This window comes from Gopherus evgoodei, chromosome 3, assembly GCF_007399415.2.
Source record: "Gopherus evgoodei ecotype Sinaloan lineage chromosome 3, rGopEvg1_v1.p, whole genome shotgun sequence".
Taxonomy (NCBI): Eukaryota; Metazoa; Chordata; order Testudines; family Testudinidae; genus Gopherus; species Gopherus evgoodei.
Window position 1 is genome coordinate 187,341,308 of NC_044324.1, and position 24,791 is coordinate 187,366,098.

The window sequence follows — 24,791 nt, forward strand, 5'->3', positions numbered from 1 at the left end:
TATAAAATAGAGGAATCATACCTCATTTAATGAGTCTTCCCACAATGGAGCACAATGACTGCCTCCTGCCTGAACATTTAAGATGATATTAGGTATCAGGTTTCCTGAAACAAAAACATTTAACGTTGGTCACTGTTGAACGAACACAGAAAGGTGGAGCTGAGTGTATTATGTGTGGAGAGGGATGATATTACCACTATCCTGGACAAGATGTCTGTGTAGTTCTACAAGCAAGAAAATTGAAAAAAACAACCCAAAAAAACAAACAAAACTCCAAATTGTATGACATTAGACCACATGTAATAGGTTGGTAGATGAACTATTTGCATTAAATGGTTCCTGATGATTACGTTTCAGGAAGTATATATACACAATTGTCTCTCCATCTGAAGGATGGATTTTTTTTCTTCATGAGCAAGGCAGGAGCAGCTGCCATCTTTACTTATTCCCTGCAGCTAGGCTCCCAGCTGACAGGAACAGCTAATTCAAGAGCTAAAACGATGAAAGAGGGCCTCTTCCCCTCATTAGTACAGATTAGTTGGATTCTGTTGTACTAAAAAATAATTTTAGCATCTGTTACTGAAAGAAAGTTCTTGGCTGGTGATAACTTCTATCAACAATATACAACTTCTGTGCTTTAACAGTCATGTCATTGTATCTCTGGGAATAGCATGTCTACAACTTCAGAATGAACAGGGAAATAGGTTTGTGCAGGCTCTGAATAATAAAGGGCTTTAAAATTCACAGCAATGGAATGATACATGAAGTGGATTATTTATTTAATTTTTTAAAAATAATTATTTAGCACCCATTAGCTTGACTATTTTAAGGCAAATTTTAGATCTCAAATTGATGAGTGCCTTTTAAGATTCTGGAGAGTGAGTACTAAAAGCTTTAGCCCTACCCATATCATTACAAGTAGGCAGCTTAACGCATCATCATAGACCCAGGCCAATTGGGTACAACAAAGTAGTTGAAGGCAGATATACTGGCCACTGGATTAGCAGTTTTCTGTTCACTGATTGACCAGAGCAGGGGCTGCTCCAGCCTAATGAGAACACCTGACTCCAATTAACCTGCAAAGAGTCAGGTGAGTCCATTACGGTAATGTGAACACCTGATTAATTAACGACCTTTTGATACTATAAAAGGGCTCACTCCACTCAGGCTGAGAAGAGTCAGGGGAGAGGAAGTGCAGCTGATGGGCAGGTTAACGAAGACATCCTCAAGCCATCGGTAAGGGAGCCGCTGGAGAGCTGTGGGGAAGTGGCCCAGGGAAATGTAGCAACTCTGGCAGTGAAAAGTCAGCTGCCAACAGCTGTTACCATTAGGGTCCCTGGGCCGGAACCTGGAGAAGAGGGCAGGCCCGGGTTCCCCCCAACCTGCCACTACAGAAACACCTCCTGGGAAGGGAAGACAGGCCCCTGTCAGGACAGGAGACTAAACTGTTCTGAAATAAGCCCTAGGGACAACAGAGACCGTGGAAGTTCTCTCACCAACCTCCTTGCTGGCTTATGATGAAAAGGGCTCAGTGGACTGTAACCCTGGCCCTTGAGGAGAAGGGCTATGTGGAGGGTCAGCGTTAGGATATAGATATTCAGGTCTGTCTGTAAAGGCCTATACTTTAAGAATTTAGGTGTATTCTTATCACTTAGCCAGTTATAGAGGTATAATAAAAAATCAAAAAATCACTGTCTATGTAATGGCCTCTTCTTACTGTGACAGTCTGAGGCCTGGTTCAGCTAAGCAGCAGAGGCCAGCCATAAACTGGGAAGTATATGGTCACATCCTCACATTCCGAACTAGTCACATTGAAATAAGGCAATCTGGGGCTGTTAGGAAGGTGATTCGATCTTTCACCTCCAGAGAAAGAGAAGAGCCTAGCAGACGTAAAAGAAAACTTAGTTTGATAGCATCCTATCTGGTAAGAACTCACTTATCAATAGACACAGCTGGAAAACCCTTATGTCTGTAGTTGTGAAATCCTCACTTCTGTATTGTTTTGTATGTTTATTTGCATGGTCTCTGTCTGGTTCTGTAATTGTTTCTGTCTGCTGTATAATTAATTTTGTTGGGTATAAACCAATTAAGGTGGTGGGATAGAATTGGTTAAATAACCATGTTACAATATATTAGGATTGGTTAGTTAAATTTCAATAAAATGATTGGTTAAGGTATTGCTAAGCAGAACTCAAGTTTTACTATATAGTCTGCAGTCAATCAGGAAGTAAGGGGGGAGGGGATGGGAACAGGGATGGGGGAATTAGGATCATGTTTTGCTAAAGGGGGAATGGGAACAGGTGATGGGGACACAGGCAAGGCTCTGTGGTGTCAGAGCTGGAACGGGGGACACTAAGGAAGGAAACTGGCATCATGCTTGCTGGAAGTTCACCCCAATAAACATCGAATTGTTTGCGCCTTTGGACTTCGGGTATTGTTGCTCTCTGTTCATGGGAGAAGGACCAGGGAAGTGACAGGGTGAAGGAATAAGCCCCCTAACAGTGGTAGTGAGCCACTGAGGCTAGCATAAACCGCCTCGAAGCGTGGGACCCCTAGGGACAAGGTCGGAGCTCTGCCACACTATACAATAAATATAGGGAGACTAATTTCTCAAGGTTATAGGTACCCTGAATTGCTTCCAACTTTTCGATATTGTGCTTTATATAGTACACACATGCATAATGGAACAAATTATCTAGGGAGGCTGTGAAATTCCTGTCATTAGAGGTTTTTAAGAACAGGTTCGACAAACATCTGTCAGGGCTGGGAGCTGCCTCAATGCAGTGGACTAGATGACCTATCAAGATCCCTTCCACTCTTACATGTCATATGATTGATGGATAATTAATTATGTGACTTTTGTGTGTGCTTATTTAACAACATATATAAAAGACACTTTCACATTACCTTTCTTATTCATGCTTCTAGCATGATCCCTTTCTGCTCTTCTAAGTTTATGAACGTATCTTAATAATCCTATCAGTGGTATTCGTTGATCATTTTCATATGCTGTGATTAAAACTGAAGGATAAGCCTAAAAGAGAGATGGGGGGGGGGAGTTATTAACATTTCCACTTCCTCAAATGTGAACAACCTGAAGAGTTCCACTTTGAATCCCTATACTATTACAGTACTTGAAGGCTTGTTACATTTGACAATGATTGAGAAAAGATATCTTCTATATTTAGCATTGCAGCCAGCTTCTTTTTATAAAGCCCTACATTAGCATCCCTATAATTTTAACTTGAAAATTGGTTTGGTCTGAAAACTGCCAGATTTATCCTCAAGGGACCATCTGCCATGAAGTGATAACCAAAGCGCAGAATACTCTGACCATGCCTCTCCCCTCCTAACAAAATCCCTCTGCTGAGAGTTACTGGAGCAACTCCACACTTCCTGGGGACTGCCTCACCCATGTAGGACTGAGGCAAAAGGAGCTCTAGTCACTTATCAGCTTACAAATAAGCAATTTTACTTACAATTACATTTACTTCTGGCTGTGATCTTAATTTACAGATAAAAAGAGTCAAACTTTGCATCAAATTAGATGTAGTAAGAGTTCACATACACAGAAGACTATCTTTAGGGAAGTTGTACAGCATTAGTAACCAGTCACAGTTCAGAGAAAATGAATTAGCCATTCAGAAATGACACTGAAACACTTGCTTGCACCATGTGTCTAGTGACATTACTTGTCTTCCACAGTGACAATTCCCTAGTCTGTCAGGAAAACTATTTAAAAATCCTCACAAGGGAAGCAGCAATATTTTTCATGCTGTGGTTTGCTGTATAATAGGAATAATCGAATACTTTATAGTATGCCAGCAATAAAACTTTTGAGATTGCTTGTCTAAGGGGAGGTGTTCAATTAATTTCAGCAGCTATTTATGATTTTGTACACTACAGGAATAATCTATATTGCTTTGAACTAACTAGCCAAAGATGGCTTCCTCATATTCAATCAAGATTTATCTTTTAAGAACACATAGTTCACAATCTCAGAGCTTTTTTAAAGCTGTATGTTCCAAAGGCCCTAAAGAATGAATCTTTAGAAAATCCAACTCTGCATTTTCATGATTAAATGTTTTATTTATTTATTCTGTGTGGTACTATACATTGTATTAAGAAAAAGCAGAATGGTTTAATTACTCCTTAGTACCTGTGGCTTAATATTATGATAAGGGCAGTAACTTTTAATATATTCCATGTACTTTTCATCTGCTAATGGATTTCCCCATTCTTCCTGTTCTTCAATTGTCAGTGGGAGATCAGTGTCCAACATTGTATTTAGAACATCTACGAAAGGGGCCTAAAAACAAAACAAAAAGATACAGTTAATACAAGGACACTGGACCTTCACGTAAAGTCCAGTCTACTCTACTAGAATCCACTAAATGTCTGTGAAGGCACAAAATTACAACGTGACTCAACATCCAATGAAGTCAGTGGAAAGACTCCTTTAATCCTCTTGCTGATGCTCACAAGTTTACATGATTATAAAAGTGTTTCCAAATAATTATTTATTCTATGCTGTGTATGTATAAGCACCTCGATTCTACCTATGCTGAAATCCTTAGCCATACTTCCATCTCCTCTTACCTTCACTATGACAACTCTCTTTTCTATAGCCTTCCCTAGTCTTAGCTCTTCAGGGTAAACAATGTCTGTCTGCTCCCTCATATAATGAAATTGCAACATTACCCCCTTCCTTGAACAATCTTTCACTGAGTAAGAAACTGTTGACTAATTCTGAAATTAGAGAAGATAAAATAAACAACATAGTTTAACCTCCTATTCCATTAGAAATCTGTCATCTCACCTGCAAAACTACAGCTCTGATGAGGTCAGGATCAGCATTGCACAGAGCTCCTGCAAGAACTCCTCCTGCACTGCTACCTGTTAGCGCTGTATACTTTGGCTGAGAAAATCCTAGTCCATGCAAGAGCATTATACAAGCCTTAAGGTCGTGGAGACCTTTGAGTTTATTATGCATACATCCATCTTTATGCCAACTCAGGCCTAACTCTCCGCCACCCCTGAAATTTAAAACAATTCAAGTCACAAATGGCACAGAACTTATGTTTCAAATATTAAGACATCATCATCTGTGGTAGTACAAAATAATATTTTAGTATCCATAACTAGCCTTCCCTTTCTTTCTATCATACAAACACCTACTCACTTCATGGCAAAATGCAGGGGAAAAAAACCCCATGAACTCTGGTGAAACTTTAAAAAACCCCAACCTAGTATGTGTGCACTGTCTCTAGAACTGCATATGCACCAATCTGCTTAGTGTGAATATTCCATAAAGTCATCAGAGAAGGACTTTGAGGGAAGGTCTGCCTGGGTTGTTGTCACAGTAGATCAATACTTTAAGTTACCAAAGTAGATAATATCACTCTAAAATTATTTATACACACACTTAAAAAATAAAGGGAAACTCAGGAAAAAAATATTTTTCCATCTGTGTGTTACTAATCCATTAAACAATGAAAAATTAAATCAGTTTATTACATTCATTGAGATGTTGCCTTTCATTGAGTTTGAGTTAGGACACTAGGCTAATCACTTTCACTTTCTGGTTCACATACACTTGCACATCGCTACAATGTGCGGTTGCAAACACTTCAAGGGAAAGTTTAATTCTATTTTTTTAAAATAATACTTCATTAATATTGTTAATCATATGAAACATCAGAAATATTTTTCACAAATCAGTAATTTGGATCTAAATTACCTTATGGCATCCTTCAATTTAGAACAAAATCAAAACTGAATAAATTGCCAGAATTCTTCATCTGTAATGTTATCATTGTAAAACAAGTAAGACTTGGCTAAGTCATAAGATGCTAATAGAAAAAGAACGTTTTCCATTGAGCAATATCAGAATATAAATGTAACCGTGGACTCCGAAGATGATTTTATAGTTGAACTAGCCTCATGAGCAATAATATTTCACCTCATGTAGGCAACATTTTTTCCCTGTTAAAGAACATAACTGAGAAATAATGGAGTTTTCCTGTATCTTTGATCAGACGAATGAATTTTTTAGAACCAAATGGAAGCTGGAAAGAGACTGTACACTGTGGTAAAAGTGTGATTGCAACAGGATTGCAGCTGAACAGAAAGCAGAGAGGATTTAGCCAAAAAAGAGACCGACAGGTTACAGGCTTGGATACTGTTTTTAAAAGACAAATGCTTTCAACAGATACAGATCAAACATGAATGTATGCTACCGGCCTGGGAATAAGAGGGGGATGGTAAATCCTTACACCGTGAACATAATAGCAGAAATTATGTTTTTGAGCAAGGACAAGAAGCGACTTTACAGAAAATGGGGTGTGTATTAGAGAAGTCAGATACTGTCAGGGCTAAGCTGAAAAATCAAATACAACTATCCTATAGATAAGTAGAGACATTCAAGCACTGTGCATGGATCTTGTGAATTTAACATTATTTGCTTTAGGGCATTTGAGTTGTAACTGAATCACTTAATTACCAAAAAGGATACCTATAATTTTATGGAGAGATGGAAATGTGATGGTATAGGAATGGCTACGGTACAAGACAGCAAAATGAAAAAGCTCTTCCTAACAGTCCAGATGAGTCTCAAGAATATTGACCATGTGCCCTACAAATAAAAATCTTTATTATATAACTACAACTTACCTAACATGGCAATATGCTAATATCCAACCATCTTCAATTAGCATCAGCTTCTCAGCTTTAAAGCTCATGTTCAAATCTATGCCGTAAGCTCCATATACATGAACCAGAAGTGGTTTCCTGTGTAGCTCTTTAGAATTTGCATTATAAAAAACTGTAATTGGCACCAAAATTTCATCCTGAAAATGAAGGAGTATTTTACAGTAAAGGATGTTTCAGAGTTCACTATGACACGTGGCAATGAAAACTTCAATTATTTGTTTTAAATGTGTGTTTTTGATTACAGTAATTTTTTTTCCCCACTTAGATTGTACAAAGCACTCTTGAAAAATAAAGCGAGAGACTGAACCTCTGCTGGGCTGGTTTACTGATGCAGAGTATAAAATTCATTTAAGTGCAACACCTGAGGTGTTTTTAAAGTATCAAAGTACCCAGCTCTTCCATCCCCTTATAACACCATCAATATGTATTGTGAACTGAATAGTTTAGCACTTACTGTAGCAGCAAACTTGTTATTAACTTAACATCTCAACTTTTTTATACTCCAGAAGGATGTTAACTTTTTTCCCTTTTTGACTGATGTATGCTGTACATCATTTTGGCATTTTTTTTTGTTTGTTTGTCATAAAGACATAATACTAATACAATTGTATCAGGTTATGTTCAGCTACGTCCTCTTAACTATAGCATACCAGCTCCAAGGTATACCAAATCCGGAAAAAACCCTAACACTACCTTTTCCTGATCTTTTTTTATATAGTGCTGGAGAAAACACCTACTGTTCTAGTAAATATGGCACCAGTAGTTCTTTATGGTATTTATTCCTGAGTCCCTTCCACAAACAGTTTCTACAGAGAGGGTAGAGTTTGTGGGGAAGGTAGTGGGGAGGGGAAATGGCTGAAAATCTTACCTGGCTCTTAGCTTCTAGCCGTACAATGTGGCAATTAATTGTAATTGGTGCCTCCTGCTCAACGAGATGATTTTCCACTAATTTATATGCAAAACGTTTAGGGGGTTGTACTGGGGAGGTGAGCTGAAAATAGCAAGTGCTGGCATTGTACTCAGGATGGGGTTCTGACTCAAATGCACAGGCCCATGCAGGTAACTGAAAAAATGAAGATTGTTGTTAATCCCAAAAATTTAAAGTGAAACCTTTTACTGCTTTTATAATTATGTCCATTGCCTTCTCTCATATGAAAAGATTTGGACACAATGCTTAATTACCTCAGTTTGTATTTAACACCAGCTCCATGTCTTATACATTAAAATGCTTAATGAAACAGTGTCAGCAAGTGTAAGATTTTAGCTAATCTTTTTCTACAGCCACCTAATGAGGTTCAACAATGATGTAAAATGGAATATAAAACCTAATTCCAAAGTTTTTCATAGAGAGGACAAAATAAATACAGCAATACTCAAAAGACTGTTTGAAAATGGGAATACTGTATTAGCAAGATTTAAAAAAAATATAATTAAGATACTCTTTCTTTAGGGATTACCTTGTATTCTACTGTATTGTTAAACAATTTTCCTTCTCTCATTTCTCCTCTGATCTACCACTTCTTGTTCAACTTGTAATACAGCCAAGTCAATGTCAGTTATTACTCCAGTGCCGTAAGTTGACTCAGTAGTGCTCAGCCACTTAAGACCCCTGCCTTTAACTTTGTTCCCAGTGCTAGCCACTGAGAAGAACAAAACCTTTTCTTGGCACATCTACACTCAGAAACTCACTGCTATTATGTTTAAGATTTTTAACTCTACTAAAAATGAAAGGAATCAAGATTCATTCTTTGAGAGCAGCAGGATCCTGTGTCAAGCCCCCTGCTAGACCACAACTTACTTTCTTTAAGGAATTCTGGTTAGCAGGTTGATAGAGGCTTCAGAAATTGTGCCACTAAAAGTCAAAGTTTTACAGAGAAATTTCAGTCCCTTCTCTGAACAATTGATTCAACTGAACAAGATCATTTAAAAAAGCAACAGTCTCAGCAACTGTGCTGGGAGTGTACTATATTTACCTATAGGAACACCATTAGGAAGGAGGTTTGTAGAATACAACATTAGTAACTTATTGCAACAAGGTTAAGTATTCTTCAGATTTTGTATTTTTGAATAAATACAAAGAAACAATTTTAAATCCTGTTGTTGAATTGTTTATCTGCAGAAATTAAAGTATTTTGATGAGATAGGAGTTAAAAGGAAAAGGATTAAAGTCATAATGAAAATTTGGCATCTAACAACTAGGAAAAGTAGGCAATATTTATTTGTATCAATCATACTGTAATAAACATAATTCTTCTAAATTACTTACTATTAGGGTGTGTCAGCATTACACTTTGGTCTTTTGAATATTCTTTCAATATATTGACTTCGGCTATCTGTCTTGCTCTTCTCAGTGTGCCAGATGATGATACTCTAATTTTCACTGCATAGTACCACCAGTTGGCCCACTGAAGTCAATGAGACTACTACTTAACCTGATCAAGGGGATCGGAAACTGGCCTTATGGTACTAGGTCTGACTGTAATATAAGATCAGAGGACAGAAACGCACACTTGAAAGTACACAAAATGACATGTCACTGTTGTAACATACACAGCTTTTCTGTTGCTGACATTTATATTTTCTACTTTTACATTAATAGCCAAATGTGAATGTCTTCATGTAATAAACCAATTGTTTTAAAATTAAATCTAAAATATACCTTAATAGACTGAACTGAATGAGAAACAAGAGAAATCACATTTAAATAAAGATGACCGTAGTGTTTCAAAAACATCACACAGTGATCTCTGAACATCTCTAAGTCTATTAGCTTAGTCTTTTCTTTCAACGTGTAAACCAATTGCCAGTTCTCCATACCATAGGAACCAACTGGAGTCTTCATCAACTACAAAATGAAAAAACATACATGAATGAAATGATAGGATTTGCAAAAATAATGCACACACACTTGGGAATTATCATACTGGAAGGTGTTAATGGCTGCCATCAATCACAGACCTGGTTAAAGTTGATGGGCATGCTAACCACCCTTCCCTTCAGGCTAAATGGGAATGGAAGGAGCAATTAAATGTCCCTTAATGTAGTGATTATAACTTGAGACAATAGGAAGCCACTGTTCAAGCAGGTAAGATGTGTGAGCTGAGGGGTTTCTCTGGAACTGAGGGTAAAATTCAGGGGGAGTTAGAGTATTGATTGGTTGCAGTTGTGTGCGTGAGAGAGGCAGAGAAGCAGAGGTGAGTGTGGAGCAAAGAGACAGATTATTGGGCCATAGAACTCACTGGCATGACCGTAAGAATGGCAAGCTAAGAAATTGCCTGTTATTTGTTTCTACTGTGTTTAGGGACTCTCTGTTTCTTTGCAAACAGGAGTGCAAAAAAAAAATCTGATTTGTATAATCAATTTCTCCTAGTAGGCAAAACAACCCAACAAAGTCATGAAAATTGATTAACTGCTTGGGCCATCAAGGCAACTGTATAAACACTGGTATCTAGCTATCTCTGCCTTCAGTAATGGCTAATAACTGATGCTTTAGAGGAATGCGAAGTACCTTCAAAATAGATTTAAGCCCGTTGTGTGAATACTGCACATGCTTATTCAGTTTCTCTGACTTGTGTACATAACGAAGAGTGGTATAAACCAGCCAGGCAGAATGTTGGCGGCAAGTTAGATGTCTATTCCAACAAAGTACAAGGCTTCCTTTTTACTATAAATCAAAAAACTGAGAAACTGAGCAGCACAGTGTTTCTTTTAAAATAAACCTTGCAGTATTTTCTATGAGATTCTAAACAGCTCAGCAGGAAAGTCAATAAAAAGATGAAGTGGTGTCCAAGAGGACAATGTATGCACTAAAGACTGGGAATAGAACTGGATGGTTAAAAATGTCTAGTGCATATTGTAGAAATGTACATTTGTAGAAGTAAGGTTAGTGCTGATGCAATGTGAGAGACTGATGCCCTGCAGACTAAAATTCTTTTTTTTATATCTAACAGCATGGGCAATGGCAGTACAAACTTCCTCACACTGCTCTGCCAATGTGCTTCATCACTAACTTGTGAGTGGTATTTTTTCCAATAGATACGCTGGTCAGCTAGAAATTGGACAGAAACCACCAACACATTTTAATATAGGCTAAACAACCATCAGAGAGTAATAATTTTCAGTCATTACCAGATGGGCTAGAGTGAAACTAGCATTCCTAAAGGTGAAAGACTCCATATACTGTTGTTAGTCCTTAGAGCCATGCAGTCCCCTATGTCTAGTTTTTTTTTTTTAATTCCTCTAGTAAGCTGTCAAACACAAATAAAATCAACTTTCTCACCCCTTACAGATAAATTCAAGTCATACTTCCATGTGATTTGTAGCAGGTATCTGAACAAATACAATGCTTTAGTAGTTTGTCAGAAGATTACCTTGTATTCCGCAGGCTCTCCATAAGTAGTAAGAATGTATAATTCATCATTTCTGTGCTCAACGTGATAAATGACCCCTTTAGTTCTCTGTTGCATGAGAATAGGTGAATTAAAAGGATTACTACAGTCAACCAACCAAACTTCGGAGCTAGTCTTGCTGTTACTGTTGATAGTAAGAAAACGCCTGTCTTTTGTGCAATATATATCCACAAAAAATCTGCAAGAAAAAAAGGAAGTTAAACTCATGGAGTTCTTATTTAAAAAAAATCCTTAGTTCTGTCAGAATCAAGTAATTCTATCTAAGTCAAGAGGAAGCACACCTAGGGGTTAGGGCAAGGAATGGGAAGTTCAGCCACCTTGGATTCTAGTGGTAGATGTGTTGTCTCCTTCCTGAGATTCAGAAAAATGCAGTTATAAAAAAGCTGGAATCCTCCAAGGAAACACTGATGAGAGGCAAGTTTTGAAATCAGTTGGACAAGAACAGATTTTCTTGATGTTTTAGGCCAACTGGCAGTTCATCGATGTATAACCACTAACCAGGCTCAAAAGATGCAAAAACAAAACAAAAGTTCCTTTATGAAAGAACATCAAATTCTTCTGCCCAAATGAAAGGCTTGGTAAAGCGTTCAAAATCATTACTGAGAAAACAGGAAAAACTTCCCTTTGTTATAGGTAGGAGTGAGACACAAAGGGTAACGGCAGCTGCTTCAGAAAAAGACAATGAATCAAAAGTTAACACTGGCTAGTATGAGATAACCCAACAATGGCTGAGATGCTTAAGACCACGGAGGAAGAAATGACAATTTTCTTTTCTTTAAAAAGAACAGTATGAGGATAATATGAAAAAGATTGATACCAAAAAGAAAATGGTCTAGATGAAATCTGGTGTGGCGGAAGCAAGAAAAAATAAATTTCCTGGGGAACAAGTAGAAAGAAAAATCTTTGGAAGCAGAACACAAAACTAAAGACAGAGAAGGAACAATATCCCCTTCCCCTCCCCCCCAAAAAATTTATGAACCTGCTTTAGAAGTAATAACATCTGCCCGTTGAGATGGTGCGATGTTGTGGAGGTGCTTAATATTTTCAGTGGGTTCAGTCTGACTGGTGCAGTAATTGGAATGGGAGGAGAGACTGGCATTTTGGTTTGAATGCTAGGATAACCTTAATTGGATCCACTTTGGGATTGAGAGAAGAGGGAATAGGTATTGTAAGTGAGACATCCCGAGCTGCACTGCCTCCTCTTCACTTGCATGTGCTGCATTCTTCTTGCGTAACTGCAGAGGTTTGTAAAAATGTCAAATGAGTTTTGGAGTAATTTCACTCTAGTAGATATCAGTATCAATGATGCTTTGAGACTATGGTATTAGGCACTATACCAAAACCTTAGACAGTGTCCTATCAGTCACTACCGGATCATAAAAAACCAACTGAGTTCTCAGTGTGATACTAATGTGACTAATGTGATCCTTTAATGTACAAGTAGGGGAAGTAGGAGTAGGGAGGTGGTATTACCGATACTATTAATGGAATACTGGGCCTGCTTCAAAAAAGGGGGTTGAAAAATTGGAAAGAGTACAGAAAAGAGCAATAATAACTTGAAGTCTAGAAAACACACCTTATAGTGAGAGACAGAAAAAGCTCAATGTATTTAGTTTATCCAAGAGAAGATTAAGAGGTGAATTGATAACTCTCTACAAATCTACAAATACCTACATAGGAAAAAGATTTCTGATAGCAGATGGCTATTTATTCTAGCAGCTAAAGGCATAATGACAGCCAATGGTTGGAAGCTGAAGCCAGATAAATTCAGACTTGAAGCAAATTGTTAACAGTAAAAATAATTAAACATTGGAACAATTTACCAAGGGATGTGATGGATTCTTCCATCACTTCAAAGCTGTGCATTGATGGCATGTCTTATTAAGGCGCATATTATAGCTCAAACAGAAGATATGGGCTTGATGCAAAAGTTACTGGGTGAGGCTCTATGACCTGTGTTATGCAGGCAGTTAGACTAGATAATTATGATCCTTTCTCTGGTCATAAAATCTACAAATAGGAATTAACAAAATCTTTAAAGAGCATTTTCAGGGCTTTAATTTAACCTTTTTACTGTCATGGTAGTTGTCTTCCCCACTCTGTCTGTGAATGTTCCAGAACTAACTACTGTTTGCCTCTCCTCTAGGTCCGCACTGTCCTGCTCTGCTTCATTCCTTTGCCTCCTTTGTGGTGGTGGTTAGAGCTTCTAGACTTTGCAGAGAATAAGTCCTCTGCTTACCCATTGCTTACCAACTGAGCAAGAGTGGAGAACTGCACTCACTCTGCCAGGATTCCATGGAGGTCAGGCAGTAAAGTGCTCCATTCCTTTCACAGAAGTGTAAGGCCCTGGTTTGATTTTTTTTTTTTACATTATTATTAATCAAGGCTTGAAGTCTTTAGCGTCTTAGAAATGTTATACTGCAAATCTCAAGAGCTCGCCTGTTCACCTACATCTTCCTGATGTATAATAGTAACACAGGAGAATTCTTTACACTTCTTTTGCCCACAAAGCAAGTGGTTCAGCTATGCACTGCACTAGAACATGAGCCTTACCCTCAGCTTTCTGTTTGATTTACAGTAATGACTGTGACCTTCAGAACTGTCAACAATTTCCCCGTGGGGAAGTGTCTGGTCAGTGCAACTTGTTCCACTTGATTCTGCCACCTGCTGTATAGTTTTATACAAGTGGATGTATAAAGCGCAGTTGGAAAACGGATCTCAGTTATTTCATCACAGTTGTACAGCATCAGTCATGCTCCTGTTAAAAAACTATTTCTTTACAGAGAATGTAATTCCGTAAGACAAAACTAACATATTTACAATGTACTGTATAACACTAAGATCCTCAGACAGACTAGATCATGCTATAGAGCTGGAAAACTAGTTCTGCAGTCAATTTAGCAAGAATCTGCTTTTCTTCCTAAACCACTGCTTCCAGAAAGGTTACTGAAAGGGTATTCAGTTGACAACAGTTTGATCACACAATGGCTTCAGTCATAGACTACCCACAGCACCAAAGCTTAGCCCAAACATTCTTTTTTAACAGATATAACATACACACTTACAGTAGAAAAAAAACGCAACTTGGTTTTCACCAAAGAACATCTTGACCTGAAACTGACCTTGACATTTACGAACCACTAAACAGGTAACTGAGAACAATTAAATTTAAGCTGATCACAAATCAGACAGAGCACATTCTCCAAGAACACCTGATAATCAGTAACAGAAAAAATAGGCTTTACATGACTTAACACAAAGAATGGCCAAGAAAACATTTTCTAGATTTTCTGAGCAATTGTGTTTATATATTTTATGATAATTATGAATTATAATTCAACACATACAAGAATATATAAGGGGAAGTTTAATATGTTTGATGAGAAATATTACCTTGGATCTTGTTCCACATAAACTAGCTCAGCATATTTTCTGTTAGTGAAAGTGGCCAGAAGCACCTTATGGCATACAAGGTTTTTTTGACTGGTGTAGAACAGAACATCATTTGTAGCCCATTCTGAAAAAAAGATAAATGCAAGTGAACTACACCACAGTATTTTGTGCTATTGAAGGGAAAAATAGAAGCAAATATTTTGCCCATCCCAAAGCAAGTTTCAGAGGAGATTTGTGAAAAAGTTTGATCTTGGGAATCTAATCTGAATTTAATTAAGCTAAAGGTGACATTAAGTTTTATTTATTTTTTCCAAAATTAAAACTTATTTTTTTTCTGGCCATGACTTTAATAGTTTAGATTTGGTTTAAAGAGGAAATCCAGGTTTTTGCTATCAGCACATCCCACAGCTGTACATTATCAAGCATTTCCCTTCTGTCTGTTATTACACATTATGCACTAGGAGAACATACTTTGCATAGACATATAAGGTCCAATTCTCTACTGCACAGAACCTCGAAGTCATTCACACCTGTGCAAGGTGAGTGTGAATAGCTACCATTCTGATTAAGTAATGTTTTGCACAAGTGTACATGACCACACAAGGTGGAAGACATTGAAGAATCAAGCCTATTGTGCTTTTCCTTTTATATATTGAATCATCGGAAGATTCTAGTCATGATGAGAGAAAATAATGCCAGTGGAATGTTCAAGTACTAGAACAGCATGTGTACGAACACCTACTGAATTGTCAATCTGCTTTATTCTGATCAGTGAATTAGGAAATTTTGCCCAGAGTTTTGCAGTTCATAGGCCTAGCCAAAGGATCACTGAATATAGGATAACGCATCTAAAATCAGTCTCCATACTGGCCAACAATAATAATAAATAATCAATCAGTATGGACATACATATGGTGTAACAAAACAGTACACTCTCTCCACTGTATTGCTCTAATATGCTGTAAGGGCAAAGAAAGTTCTCCACTTCCATTTCAGTATTGTGTTGTATATTTTACCAGCAAAACTGAGAGCTAGTAAAGTTTCCTAAGTTAAATTTAAGGCCCCAGGGCCCCAACCAAAGCCTACTGAAGTCAACTGAAGGACTCCGAGTTGACGTTAGGGGGCTTTGAATTGGGGCCCATATCCTGAAATCAACTGGAACTGCAGTTGTTCAACATTTTGAAAATGTATTTGGTGCTTGGGTTCTAATTTTCAGAGGTGCTGATCACCTGCACCACTGACTTCAGTTGGAGCTGCAAGGGCTTGCTAAACCAGACATGAAGACCCTGATCCTGCTAATGTTTACATATGTGAATAACTTTACACACATTTACAAGCCTATTGAATTCAACGGGCACATTCACATACATGAAGTTAATCATGTGCATATATGTTTGCAGGAACCATGTGTAACAAAGGAATGCCCACCCTACTAAATAAACTGCTTTTGTTTGAATTGTAAAACATGTACAATTGTGCAGTATAAAAGAAACTTTTTGAGCCAGTAAATCTTTGTAATCAATTGAGAACCATTCTGCACTTTTAAAATGTGTGTGTCTTGATATGACAAGATAGATACAAAAATATGACCTGACCTACCTTGTCTCTCTCCTGGGACCAACATGGCTACGGCTACAGCAACAGCGTTTTATAATAGATATCAATTTTAACATGGCAGTCCTTTATTTTGTTAAAATATTATTACTGATTCTAAGTTGCAATATATGGAGCATTTTATCTTGCCATTTTGTATATTTCACATTACATTTACAGACTACTTACCAAAACTGAACACATTTGGGATAATATATTCCACCATAGGTAACTTCTCAAATTTCGTAACAATACAGCTTGACTCTTCAGAATTTGAGCTTTTTATGCTGGTAGCCATATACTTCTGATCTGGGGAAATTCTGATGCGCTGAATAATCGCATCATGAAAACCAAGATCTTCAGTACTGAGTAAAACCTCAACACTTCCTTCATCTAGTACATAACAGAATATAGACAACAGTATTATCCAAGAACCAGCACAATGAATCATAATAGTTTATATTCTGCTTTGATTCTGCTAATGATATCCAAAAGTGGAATTTGTTAGCACGGAATAGTTCAGTTGTCTTAACGTATGCTAATAAACAGTATCATAACTGAGTTTAATGGCATGTGCGAAAAAGATTTTGCTGTTGCTATTTTTAAAAATGTTTTTTGATTTGTAAATTTGCCTGAAATGGAGACCATACTTCTGAAGGAAGGTTTAAATTTAAAGTCAAACTTTTGAAGTATGTGTGTGCAATAAGAGGAGAAATATTTTTCACCCTTTTGGAATTAAAAAAATGGGTGAATTAATTTTGCTTATTTTTTCCCCCCAGTGAAGTGGTCTGTTTTGTATAAGCCCAAAGTGCTGACTGAAAAAAAAAACACCAGAAATTTATAAATTCTTGTTTTCACATGGTCATAATAGAAGTCTCAACATAGCTTTCGCTACTAATGTAAATTGATAACTCTTCTCTCTCCCTGGTATTTATTTAAGTTAAGTGCCAATGTTGACACAAGAACAAATGGATATAAACTGGCCATCAACAAGTTTAGATTTGAAGTTAAACCAGAGATCCCCAAACTGTGAGATACGCACCCCTAGGAGGGGTGGAGGAACGTCCAGGAGGGGCGCAGCAGGGCCCAGGCCCTGCCCACATGGGGCCAGCCCACATGGGGAGCGGGGAGGGAGTGCCACCAGCCTCTCCCTGCTCCCCAGCTCAGCTCCAGTCCCACCCTCAGCAGCATCCTTGGCTCTGTGACTGGCCCCACCCCCAGCCTCAGGGCGGCTCCAGTCCTGGCCCAGGGCCAAGGCTTGGGGAGGACTGGAGCTGCACCTGACTGCGGGTCTGGCTGCCGGCCCCCACCACAGCCCGGCTGGGCTCCACTCCCACCTCCAGCTGCAGACCCAGCCTTGACCCCTTTCCTCCTGTCCGCATCCATGTACCCGCTCCTGGCCCCAGCAGGGAGCATGGACAGGGTAAGGGGGGGCCGCGACCACACAAGCTTGGGGACCGCTGAGTTAGACAAAGGTGTCCAACAGTCAGAGGAGTGAAGTTCTGGAACTGCCTTCCAAGGGGAACAGCGGAGGCAAAAAACCTAACTGGCTTCAAGACTGAGCTTGGTAAGTTGATGAAGGGGATGGTACGATGAGACTGCCCACAAGGGTATACAGCTGATCTGTGACTGCTAGTAGCAAATATGCCCAAGAGCCAGTGATGGAGCACTAGATGGGGAGGGCTTTGAATTACTACAGAAAATTCTTTCCCAGGTGTCTGGCTGGTGAGTGTGGCTGATGTGCTTAGGGTTCAACCAACAGCCGTATTTTAGGGTTGCCAGTTTTTGACCGGAACGCCAGTTTGAAAAGGGACCCTGGTGACTCCGGTCAGCACTGCCGACCGGGCCATTAAAAGTCCAGTCAGTAGTGTAGCAGGGGCCTTGGGCTAAGGCAGGCTCCCTACCTGTCCTAGCTCTATATGGCTCCTAGAAGTGGCTGCCAGGTCCCTGCGGCTCCTAGGTGCATGGACAGCCAGGGAGGCTCCCCAAGTGCTGGTTACACAGCTCTCATTGGCCAGGAACCACAACCAATGGGGATCTGCGAGTGGTGGCGCCTGTGGGTGCGAAGGCAGTGCACGGAGCCTCTCTGGCTGCCCATGTGACTAGAGGCCACAGGGACCTGGTGGTCACTTCTTCGGAGCCACAGTAAGCGCCACCAGGACCCTGCACCCCCACCCCAGAGTCTCCTCCTACTCCCCAAATCCTTCACTCCCCCACATCTGAACTCCCTTGCCCAGCCCAGAGCTCTCTCCTGCACCCCAAACCACTCATCCCCAGCCCTCAACCCCCCACACCTCAACCTCCTACCTCATCCCAGAGCCCCCTCCTGCACTCCAAACCCCTCATCCCTGGCCTCACCCCCAGATGGAGCCCACAGCCCCCCCTGCACCCCAAACCCCTCAGTCCTAGCCCCACCCTAGAGCCAACACCCCCAGCTGGAGCCCTCAACCTTGCCTCCCCAACCTCCTGCCCCAGCTGGTGAGAGTGAGTGAGGGTGGGGAAGAGAGAACAACGGAGAGAGGGAGGATGGACTGAGTGGGGGGCAGGGTCTCAAAAGGGGCAGGGGATGGGCAGAGCCTCTGAGAAGGGGCAGGGTAGAGGTATTCAGTTTTCTGTGATTAGAAAGTTGGCAACCCTAGCCATATTTGGGGTTGGGAAGGAATTTCCCCCCCGGTCAGATTGGTAGAGACCCTTTTCGCTTTCCTCTGCAGCATGTGGCCCTTCTGACCTTAAAAAGTTTGAGACTTTAATTTGTGTAATCATATGACATTATTCCCCAGTTCCTGTCCTATTCTCCTTTCTAGATTCTGAAGCTTTTAGTACTTTTATAAAATTTATTACTTAAATTACTTTTATTATGTAAAATAAAATAAAAATAGCTCAAAAGGGTAAGTTAAAAAAAAGTAAGTAACAGGGATGGTTAAGCTTGAAGCTTAGTAAAGTATCCTAAAACTCAATGCATGCGGAAAGATCAGAGAATCCAAAAAATATCTTACCAGCATCTGATTTTGAACGAAATATGCAGCCATTTTCTTCAAAGTAAACACAATCCCCAAACCTAATCTGTTAAGCACAAAACAGACATGTTGCCAATATATAGGCAGAATTAAATCATGGTCAGACCTTAGAGGTCAAAATATTTCCTAAAAGCCACTACAAACAATCTGTTTTCTGCTAAGGTTATATAATAGATGAATAGGCCTATGGTTTTATGTATAAATAAAATCTAATTCAGCAACATATACATAATATTTTATATATAAATAAGACAACAAAATATAAAAGATGTGCTTGATACACTGAAGGATTTTGTTAGCCATATTCAGAGGAATGAAAGGGAGTCACTCATACACTAAGATTTTCTTTTTTTAAGTCAATCTACCATAATACAGTGGTCACCAACCTGTCGATTGCAATCGACTGGTCGATCCTGGAGCCTCGGCCAGATGATCGCAATCTCCGGGCCGCTAAAAGTCCTGCAGTGCAGGGGCTCAGGCAGGCTGGCTACCTGCTGTGGCCCCACACAGCTCCCAGAAGCGGCAGGCACGGCTCTGTGGCCCCTGGGGGAAGGGTGTGTGCGTGCGTGTGAGAGAGGTGGCTCCGCCTGCTGCCTCCAATCCAGCACAGTCCCCATGGGGGCAGTGCTTGCAGTGCACAGAGACCCGCTGCCCCCTCCCTCCCAGGGGCTGCATGCAGAGCCGTGCCAGCACCCAGCTGCTCCCAGGAGGGGCATCAGCCACAGCAGGCAGACAGCCTGCCTGAGCCCCACTGTGCTGCCAACCAGGAGCCGCCTGTGGTAACCGCCTCTTCGCTGAAGCCTGCACCTCGCACCCTCTCCTGCACCCCAGCCCAGAGCTCCCTCCTAGCCCCCGCAACCTCTCCCATACCTCAAGCCCCTGCCCCAGCCCCCTCCTGCATCTAAACTCCCTCCCAGAGCCCACACCCTTCACCCCCGCCCACACACCCCAGCTCCCTCCTGCACCCAAGCTCCCTCCCAGAGCCCTCACCCCCCTCCAACTCCCCAACACTCTGCCCCAGCCCCGAGCTTCCTCCTGTACCCAAACTCCTTCCCAGAGTTTGCACCCCTCACTCCTGCTCCTCAACCCGTTGTCCCAGGCTCAGCCAATGCACACTCCACAGCTGAGAATGTTACACTGACTTGTGACGATCCCTGAAGACTTTTGGATCTATAATCCATAAATGGCACTAATAAAAAGTAAAACTCATGAAATGTCCAGTGGATTCTGAGATTAAGTGCAGTGTGACCATATGACACCTGCACCCAAACTCCCTCCCAGAGCCTGCACCCCAACCCCCTGCCCCAGGCTCAGCCTGGAGCCTCCTCCCACACTCCACACCCCTTGGCCCCAGCCCAGAGTCTGCGCCCCCTCCCGCACCCGAACCCCCTGCCCAATCCCGGTGAAAGTGAGTGAGGGTGGCGGGGGAGAGCAAGCAATGGAGGGATGCGGGAACGGAGTGGATGGCGTGGAGCCTTGGGGAAGGGAAGGGGTAGATCCTGCATTGATCTTAAGTTCAGAAGGTGATCTTGTGCACAAAAAGGTTGGAGAGCACTGCTGTGAGGCTCTGACAAATGGAGAAGACATTTCTCTGGTAACTATGCAAGCAAAAAGCATTATCCTATGAACAGCTGACTTAACAGAATTACTCGTTACCCAAGCACATGTCGTTTGCAGGATTGGACCCTTAATCCGTGTGCCTACAAACACATATGTACCATTAAGCACAGGAATAGTCTCACTGAAGTAAATAAAAGCTATAACAACAAATAGGAAGAAGTATGCTAACAACTTAGGTTCAATGGGACTATTCACTACTTAATGTTAAAAAAAATCAGAATTGAGTTTAAGGATCAAGGCCTAAGGGCCCAATCCTGCAAACACATATGCATGTGCTTAACTTCAACTATTCCAAGTAGACCAATTGACATCAATGAGATTACTCACGGTACTGAAGTTAAGTGTCTCTAGAACTGGAGTCTAAGGCCTGGTCCACACTACACAGTTAAATCGATTTAAACGCTGTGCCCATCCACACTACAACATACTTTAAAGCTCTTAAAATCGATTTCTGTACTCCTCCCCAACGAGAGGAGTAACGCTAAAATCGATATTACTATATCGATTTAGGGTTAGTGTGGACGGAAATTGAAGTTATTGGCCTCATCATTTTACAGTAGCTACCCACAGTGCACCGCTCCAGAAATCGACGCTAGCCTCGGACCATGGACGCACACCACTGAATTAATGTGCCCTAGTGTGGACGCATAAAATTGATTTTATAATATCGGTTTTATAAAACCGGTTTTAGTTATTTCGATTTTATGCTGTAGTGTAGACGTAGCCTAAGAGAGCAAAGGTCTGCAGTTTATCATAGCCTATCGGTGCATGGAATCAAAACTCCACAATTCAGTTACCATTTCCCCCCCTAAATCTAATAATGGCTAGAAGCATTTAAATCTTCTCTTGGATCATATAATCTACACTGTTTGCCAAAAAGCCAGTTTAACTTTATCCTACTTGTTAATTATTATTGCTTCTATTGACTGTGGTGGCATTAAGACTGTTGTTCAGGTAAAAGTATTCAGTTAGATTTAAGATACGGTAAGCATACTCCAGACTATTTTGTTCGTACTTTATAAATATCAAGCAATAAAGAGTACTGTGGCACCTTAAAGACTAACAGATGTATTGGAACATAAGCTTTTGTGGGTGAATGCATCTGACGAAGTGGGTATTCACCCACGAAAGCTTATGCTCCAATACATCTGTTAGTCTTTAAGGTGTCACAGTACTCTTTGTTGCTTTTTACAGATCCAGACTAACATAGCTACCTCTCTGATATAAATATCAAAATATTTAAAAATCAGGACTATGAACACAAAATAGCTTAACCAAAAACATGTAGTGTAAAGACATTTCATAGTAGGTACAGCTTCACTGACTCTTACTTGTACTAAACTATAATGCATTTTTTAAAAAAAATTGCCACTCACCGCTGGGCTGCTCATGCTGAATGTATACTTGTTGTACATTACTTTTAATTTCTTCTTGATTCTTTCTGCTGTATCCATATATCTTGCTGAAGCTACTTTCCAGTTCTCCTGCTCTGATTTCAGAAGATCCTGGTACAAATATGTCAATGCAATCAACCTCTGATTTTAAATGTCCAAAGTTATGGATGGATGCTCTTGTCTCTCAAGGTCATGTTGCATCACTTATGCAATACAAAATTAACTTAAATTGGCTGGGCTGAAATCCACCTTTTTGAAAATCATTTTAAAGTCACCTTTAAATAAACACTGTCAATGTAAAACAACTCAAATTTCTGTCTGGAAATATTTCACCTACTATGTACTTCAAGTAACACCTAAGATTTATACTATTGAAAAATATCAGAATTTGTTCTCTGCTTTTTGTTTATTGCATGCATCAGACATGGACGCTGATAAATAATTTTCATTATTTCCCCTCCACAGTCAGTCAGATTTAATTGGAGGATCAAGGTCTGTCCAGGCTCAATGAGCTGCCAGTAGATCCAATTATGGATACAGACTGACTAGTCTGTATAGACAAGGACAAGTTTTGTTAAGCATTGTGTCACCTAGCAGTGGTTAAATTCTGGTCTCATCACTCTGGAGATTCTTTATACAGTTCTATCCTGATACCCTAATATTAGCTTTCTGGCAGCTATTTAGATTTTAGGAAAAAAGCTACAGTATGTTGGGGGTATCCTCTGAGACCTTATCCACTTAGTAGCCTCCGAGACTTGATCTACTTGCTTCCCAAGAACTCAGCTCAACTCAGCTGGTCACTGAGATTTTTTTTATTGGCATACAATCAAACTATGCTTCAGCTGATCAGGCTCAAGCATAGGTACAAGGAATACCATACACCCAAAGTTACACAGAAACTCCCTTCCTTTATATAAACGTATACATCACATTACATTCCCTATACATTGCATCACATATTTTGGGATTGGTTTGGTCACTTTGTAGGAACCAATCCCAATTTACTTTTTACCTCATCTTGTGTCCCAGGTTTATCTTGTCTGTTATCTTATCCATTGTAAATGGTTCCCTGGGTGTTCCCCCTTATCTGTTTCCAGCCTGCTGATCCATTTACCTCTTCTGTCTCCCAAGAAAAATAAGTACAGAAACTGACAAGTTGAACAACGCCATTTGTCTCTGAGTATACTTGAAATCCCAATCCCTATCTCAAACCCTTTGGAAAAAAATGTTTCCTTAACATTTGAAACAGTGTGACTGTCATTACTGATACAATGGTCATGATGGTTGTTGGCATTATATTTAAACTGCATACCTTGCAAGAAAAGGATCTCCGTGGGACAGTGTGCCCTGGTGAGTTTGTGTTGTTCCATGAATTTCCCAAACACTTTGTAAACTGAAATTCTTGCGGTTTTATTTGACTGCAAAGAGCTATTCTCAGATCACAGTTATGGTTAAAGTAGTATCTGCAGTAACCAACACTGAACTTCAGAGTCTGGAGAAAAGATTTCACAGTCCGATGCATGATGCCCAAATCTTGACTTGACTGACTGTACTCACTCCGAACTTTCCAAGAATCCAAAATTATGTTGCGCGCAATTAAACTGGGTACCTGAAATGTTCAGGGTGAAACTGAAGCAGGGATTTCTTCAAAAGTGACGGCTTTAAACCTAAATGGGCAAAAGATTGAGACTGAATGCTGTAAACTTTAGTTACCATGTGAACAGCAGGGAAAACAAAAGCAAACCTGAAGCTGCCTCCTCTAACTCTTTTCAAATAAATCGTTTGTACACGTAAGCAGCGTGTTTCTCCCCCTGGCTCCAGGCTCACACGGCTGAAGGGCAGACCTTGGCTGGCCCGGAGGTGGGAGGGTCAGCCGCAGGCATCCTGCCGGATACTTTCCTGTTCAGATGTGTGACCAGTTCAAAGAGCTTTTAAAATGTGAGCGATTTTCAAGGCTCACTGAACTGTATTTAGACACAATCCGTCAGCCCCGGCCAGTGGCTTTAACGCACCGCTTGGAAAACATCCAAGCCTGCACGAGGAGGAGCGGCTCTGAGATCTGATCCCACCCGGCAGGTCTCGGAGCGCCGCGCACATGCTAACCACCCACGCCTCCAGTCGGGCAGCAGGCCCGGGCTAGCTGGACAAGGCGCTCGGCGGCCGCGACAGACCCCTCCAGGCCTGCTCGAGGCAGGGCACCGGACAGAGACCAGAGGGGTCCTCACTCGCCCCCGGCGGCGCTGATGCTGGAAATGGAAACGGCTGTGCAACAGCTCCCACCGCCCGCGGGGACTCGTCCCTCTGGCAGCTGGGAGGAGCCCCGGCTGCTGCCACTTGTGAGCCTCAAGCCGCCGCCCCAGCCCCCGGACCGGGCGCGCAATGATGACATCACAGAAGAGCATCTCTATTCCGCGCCGAAGCCAGAGACTCAGCTGATTTTCCTACACGCTGAGCGGCCCACAGTCAAGATGATTCACGGGCATGCCCATAGCCAAGATGGCGTCCGAACCAATACCTCTCTATACGCGGTTACCAGCAGTCAAGATGGCGACAAAATCTGTGCGCTCTGTCGCCATCTTGGTTATGGGCAGTTGGCCAGATACTTATTCTAATCTGTCCGGTTGTTGGCTTTAAGGCATATTAACATTTTCTTT

At 40.7% G+C, this 24,791-nt stretch overlaps 1 protein-coding gene across 3 annotated transcripts in view; it reads right to left on the reverse strand.

The window, feature by feature from the left end:
- The window catches only part of PREPL (prolyl endopeptidase like), a 25,586-nt gene extending 1,063 nt beyond the window's left edge, over window positions 1–24,523 (reverse strand). The window contains exons 1-14 of one of the 3 annotated variants that reach the window (XM_030557674.1): window positions 24,241–24,523; window positions 23,450–23,804; window positions 22,120–22,248; window positions 19,103–19,169; window positions 16,296–16,499; window positions 14,514–14,637; window positions 11,082–11,298; window positions 9,371–9,556; window positions 7,580–7,774; window positions 6,673–6,848; window positions 4,820–5,036; window positions 4,160–4,309; window positions 2,908–3,034; window positions 22–104 (exon numbers count right to left, since the gene is read on the reverse strand). In XM_030557674.1, the coding sequence (XP_030413534.1) occupies window positions 22–104; window positions 2,908–3,034; window positions 4,160–4,309; window positions 4,820–5,036; window positions 6,673–6,848; window positions 7,580–7,774; window positions 9,371–9,556; window positions 11,082–11,298; window positions 14,514–14,637; window positions 16,296–16,499; window positions 19,103–19,169; window positions 22,120–22,248; window positions 23,450–23,659 (2,085 nt within the window). In that variant the 5' untranslated portion in view covers window positions 23,660–23,804; window positions 24,241–24,523. Of the gene's footprint in view, window positions 1–21; window positions 105–2,907; window positions 3,035–4,159; window positions 4,310–4,819; window positions 5,037–6,672; window positions 6,849–7,579; window positions 7,775–9,370; window positions 9,557–11,081; window positions 11,299–14,513; window positions 14,638–16,295; window positions 16,500–19,102; window positions 19,170–22,119; window positions 22,249–23,449; window positions 23,805–24,240 lie in introns of those variants that run through there. The other 2 variants (XM_030557675.1, XM_030557676.1) reach the window with 2 other exon arrangements.
- Window positions 24,524–24,791: the final 268 nt, after the last annotated feature.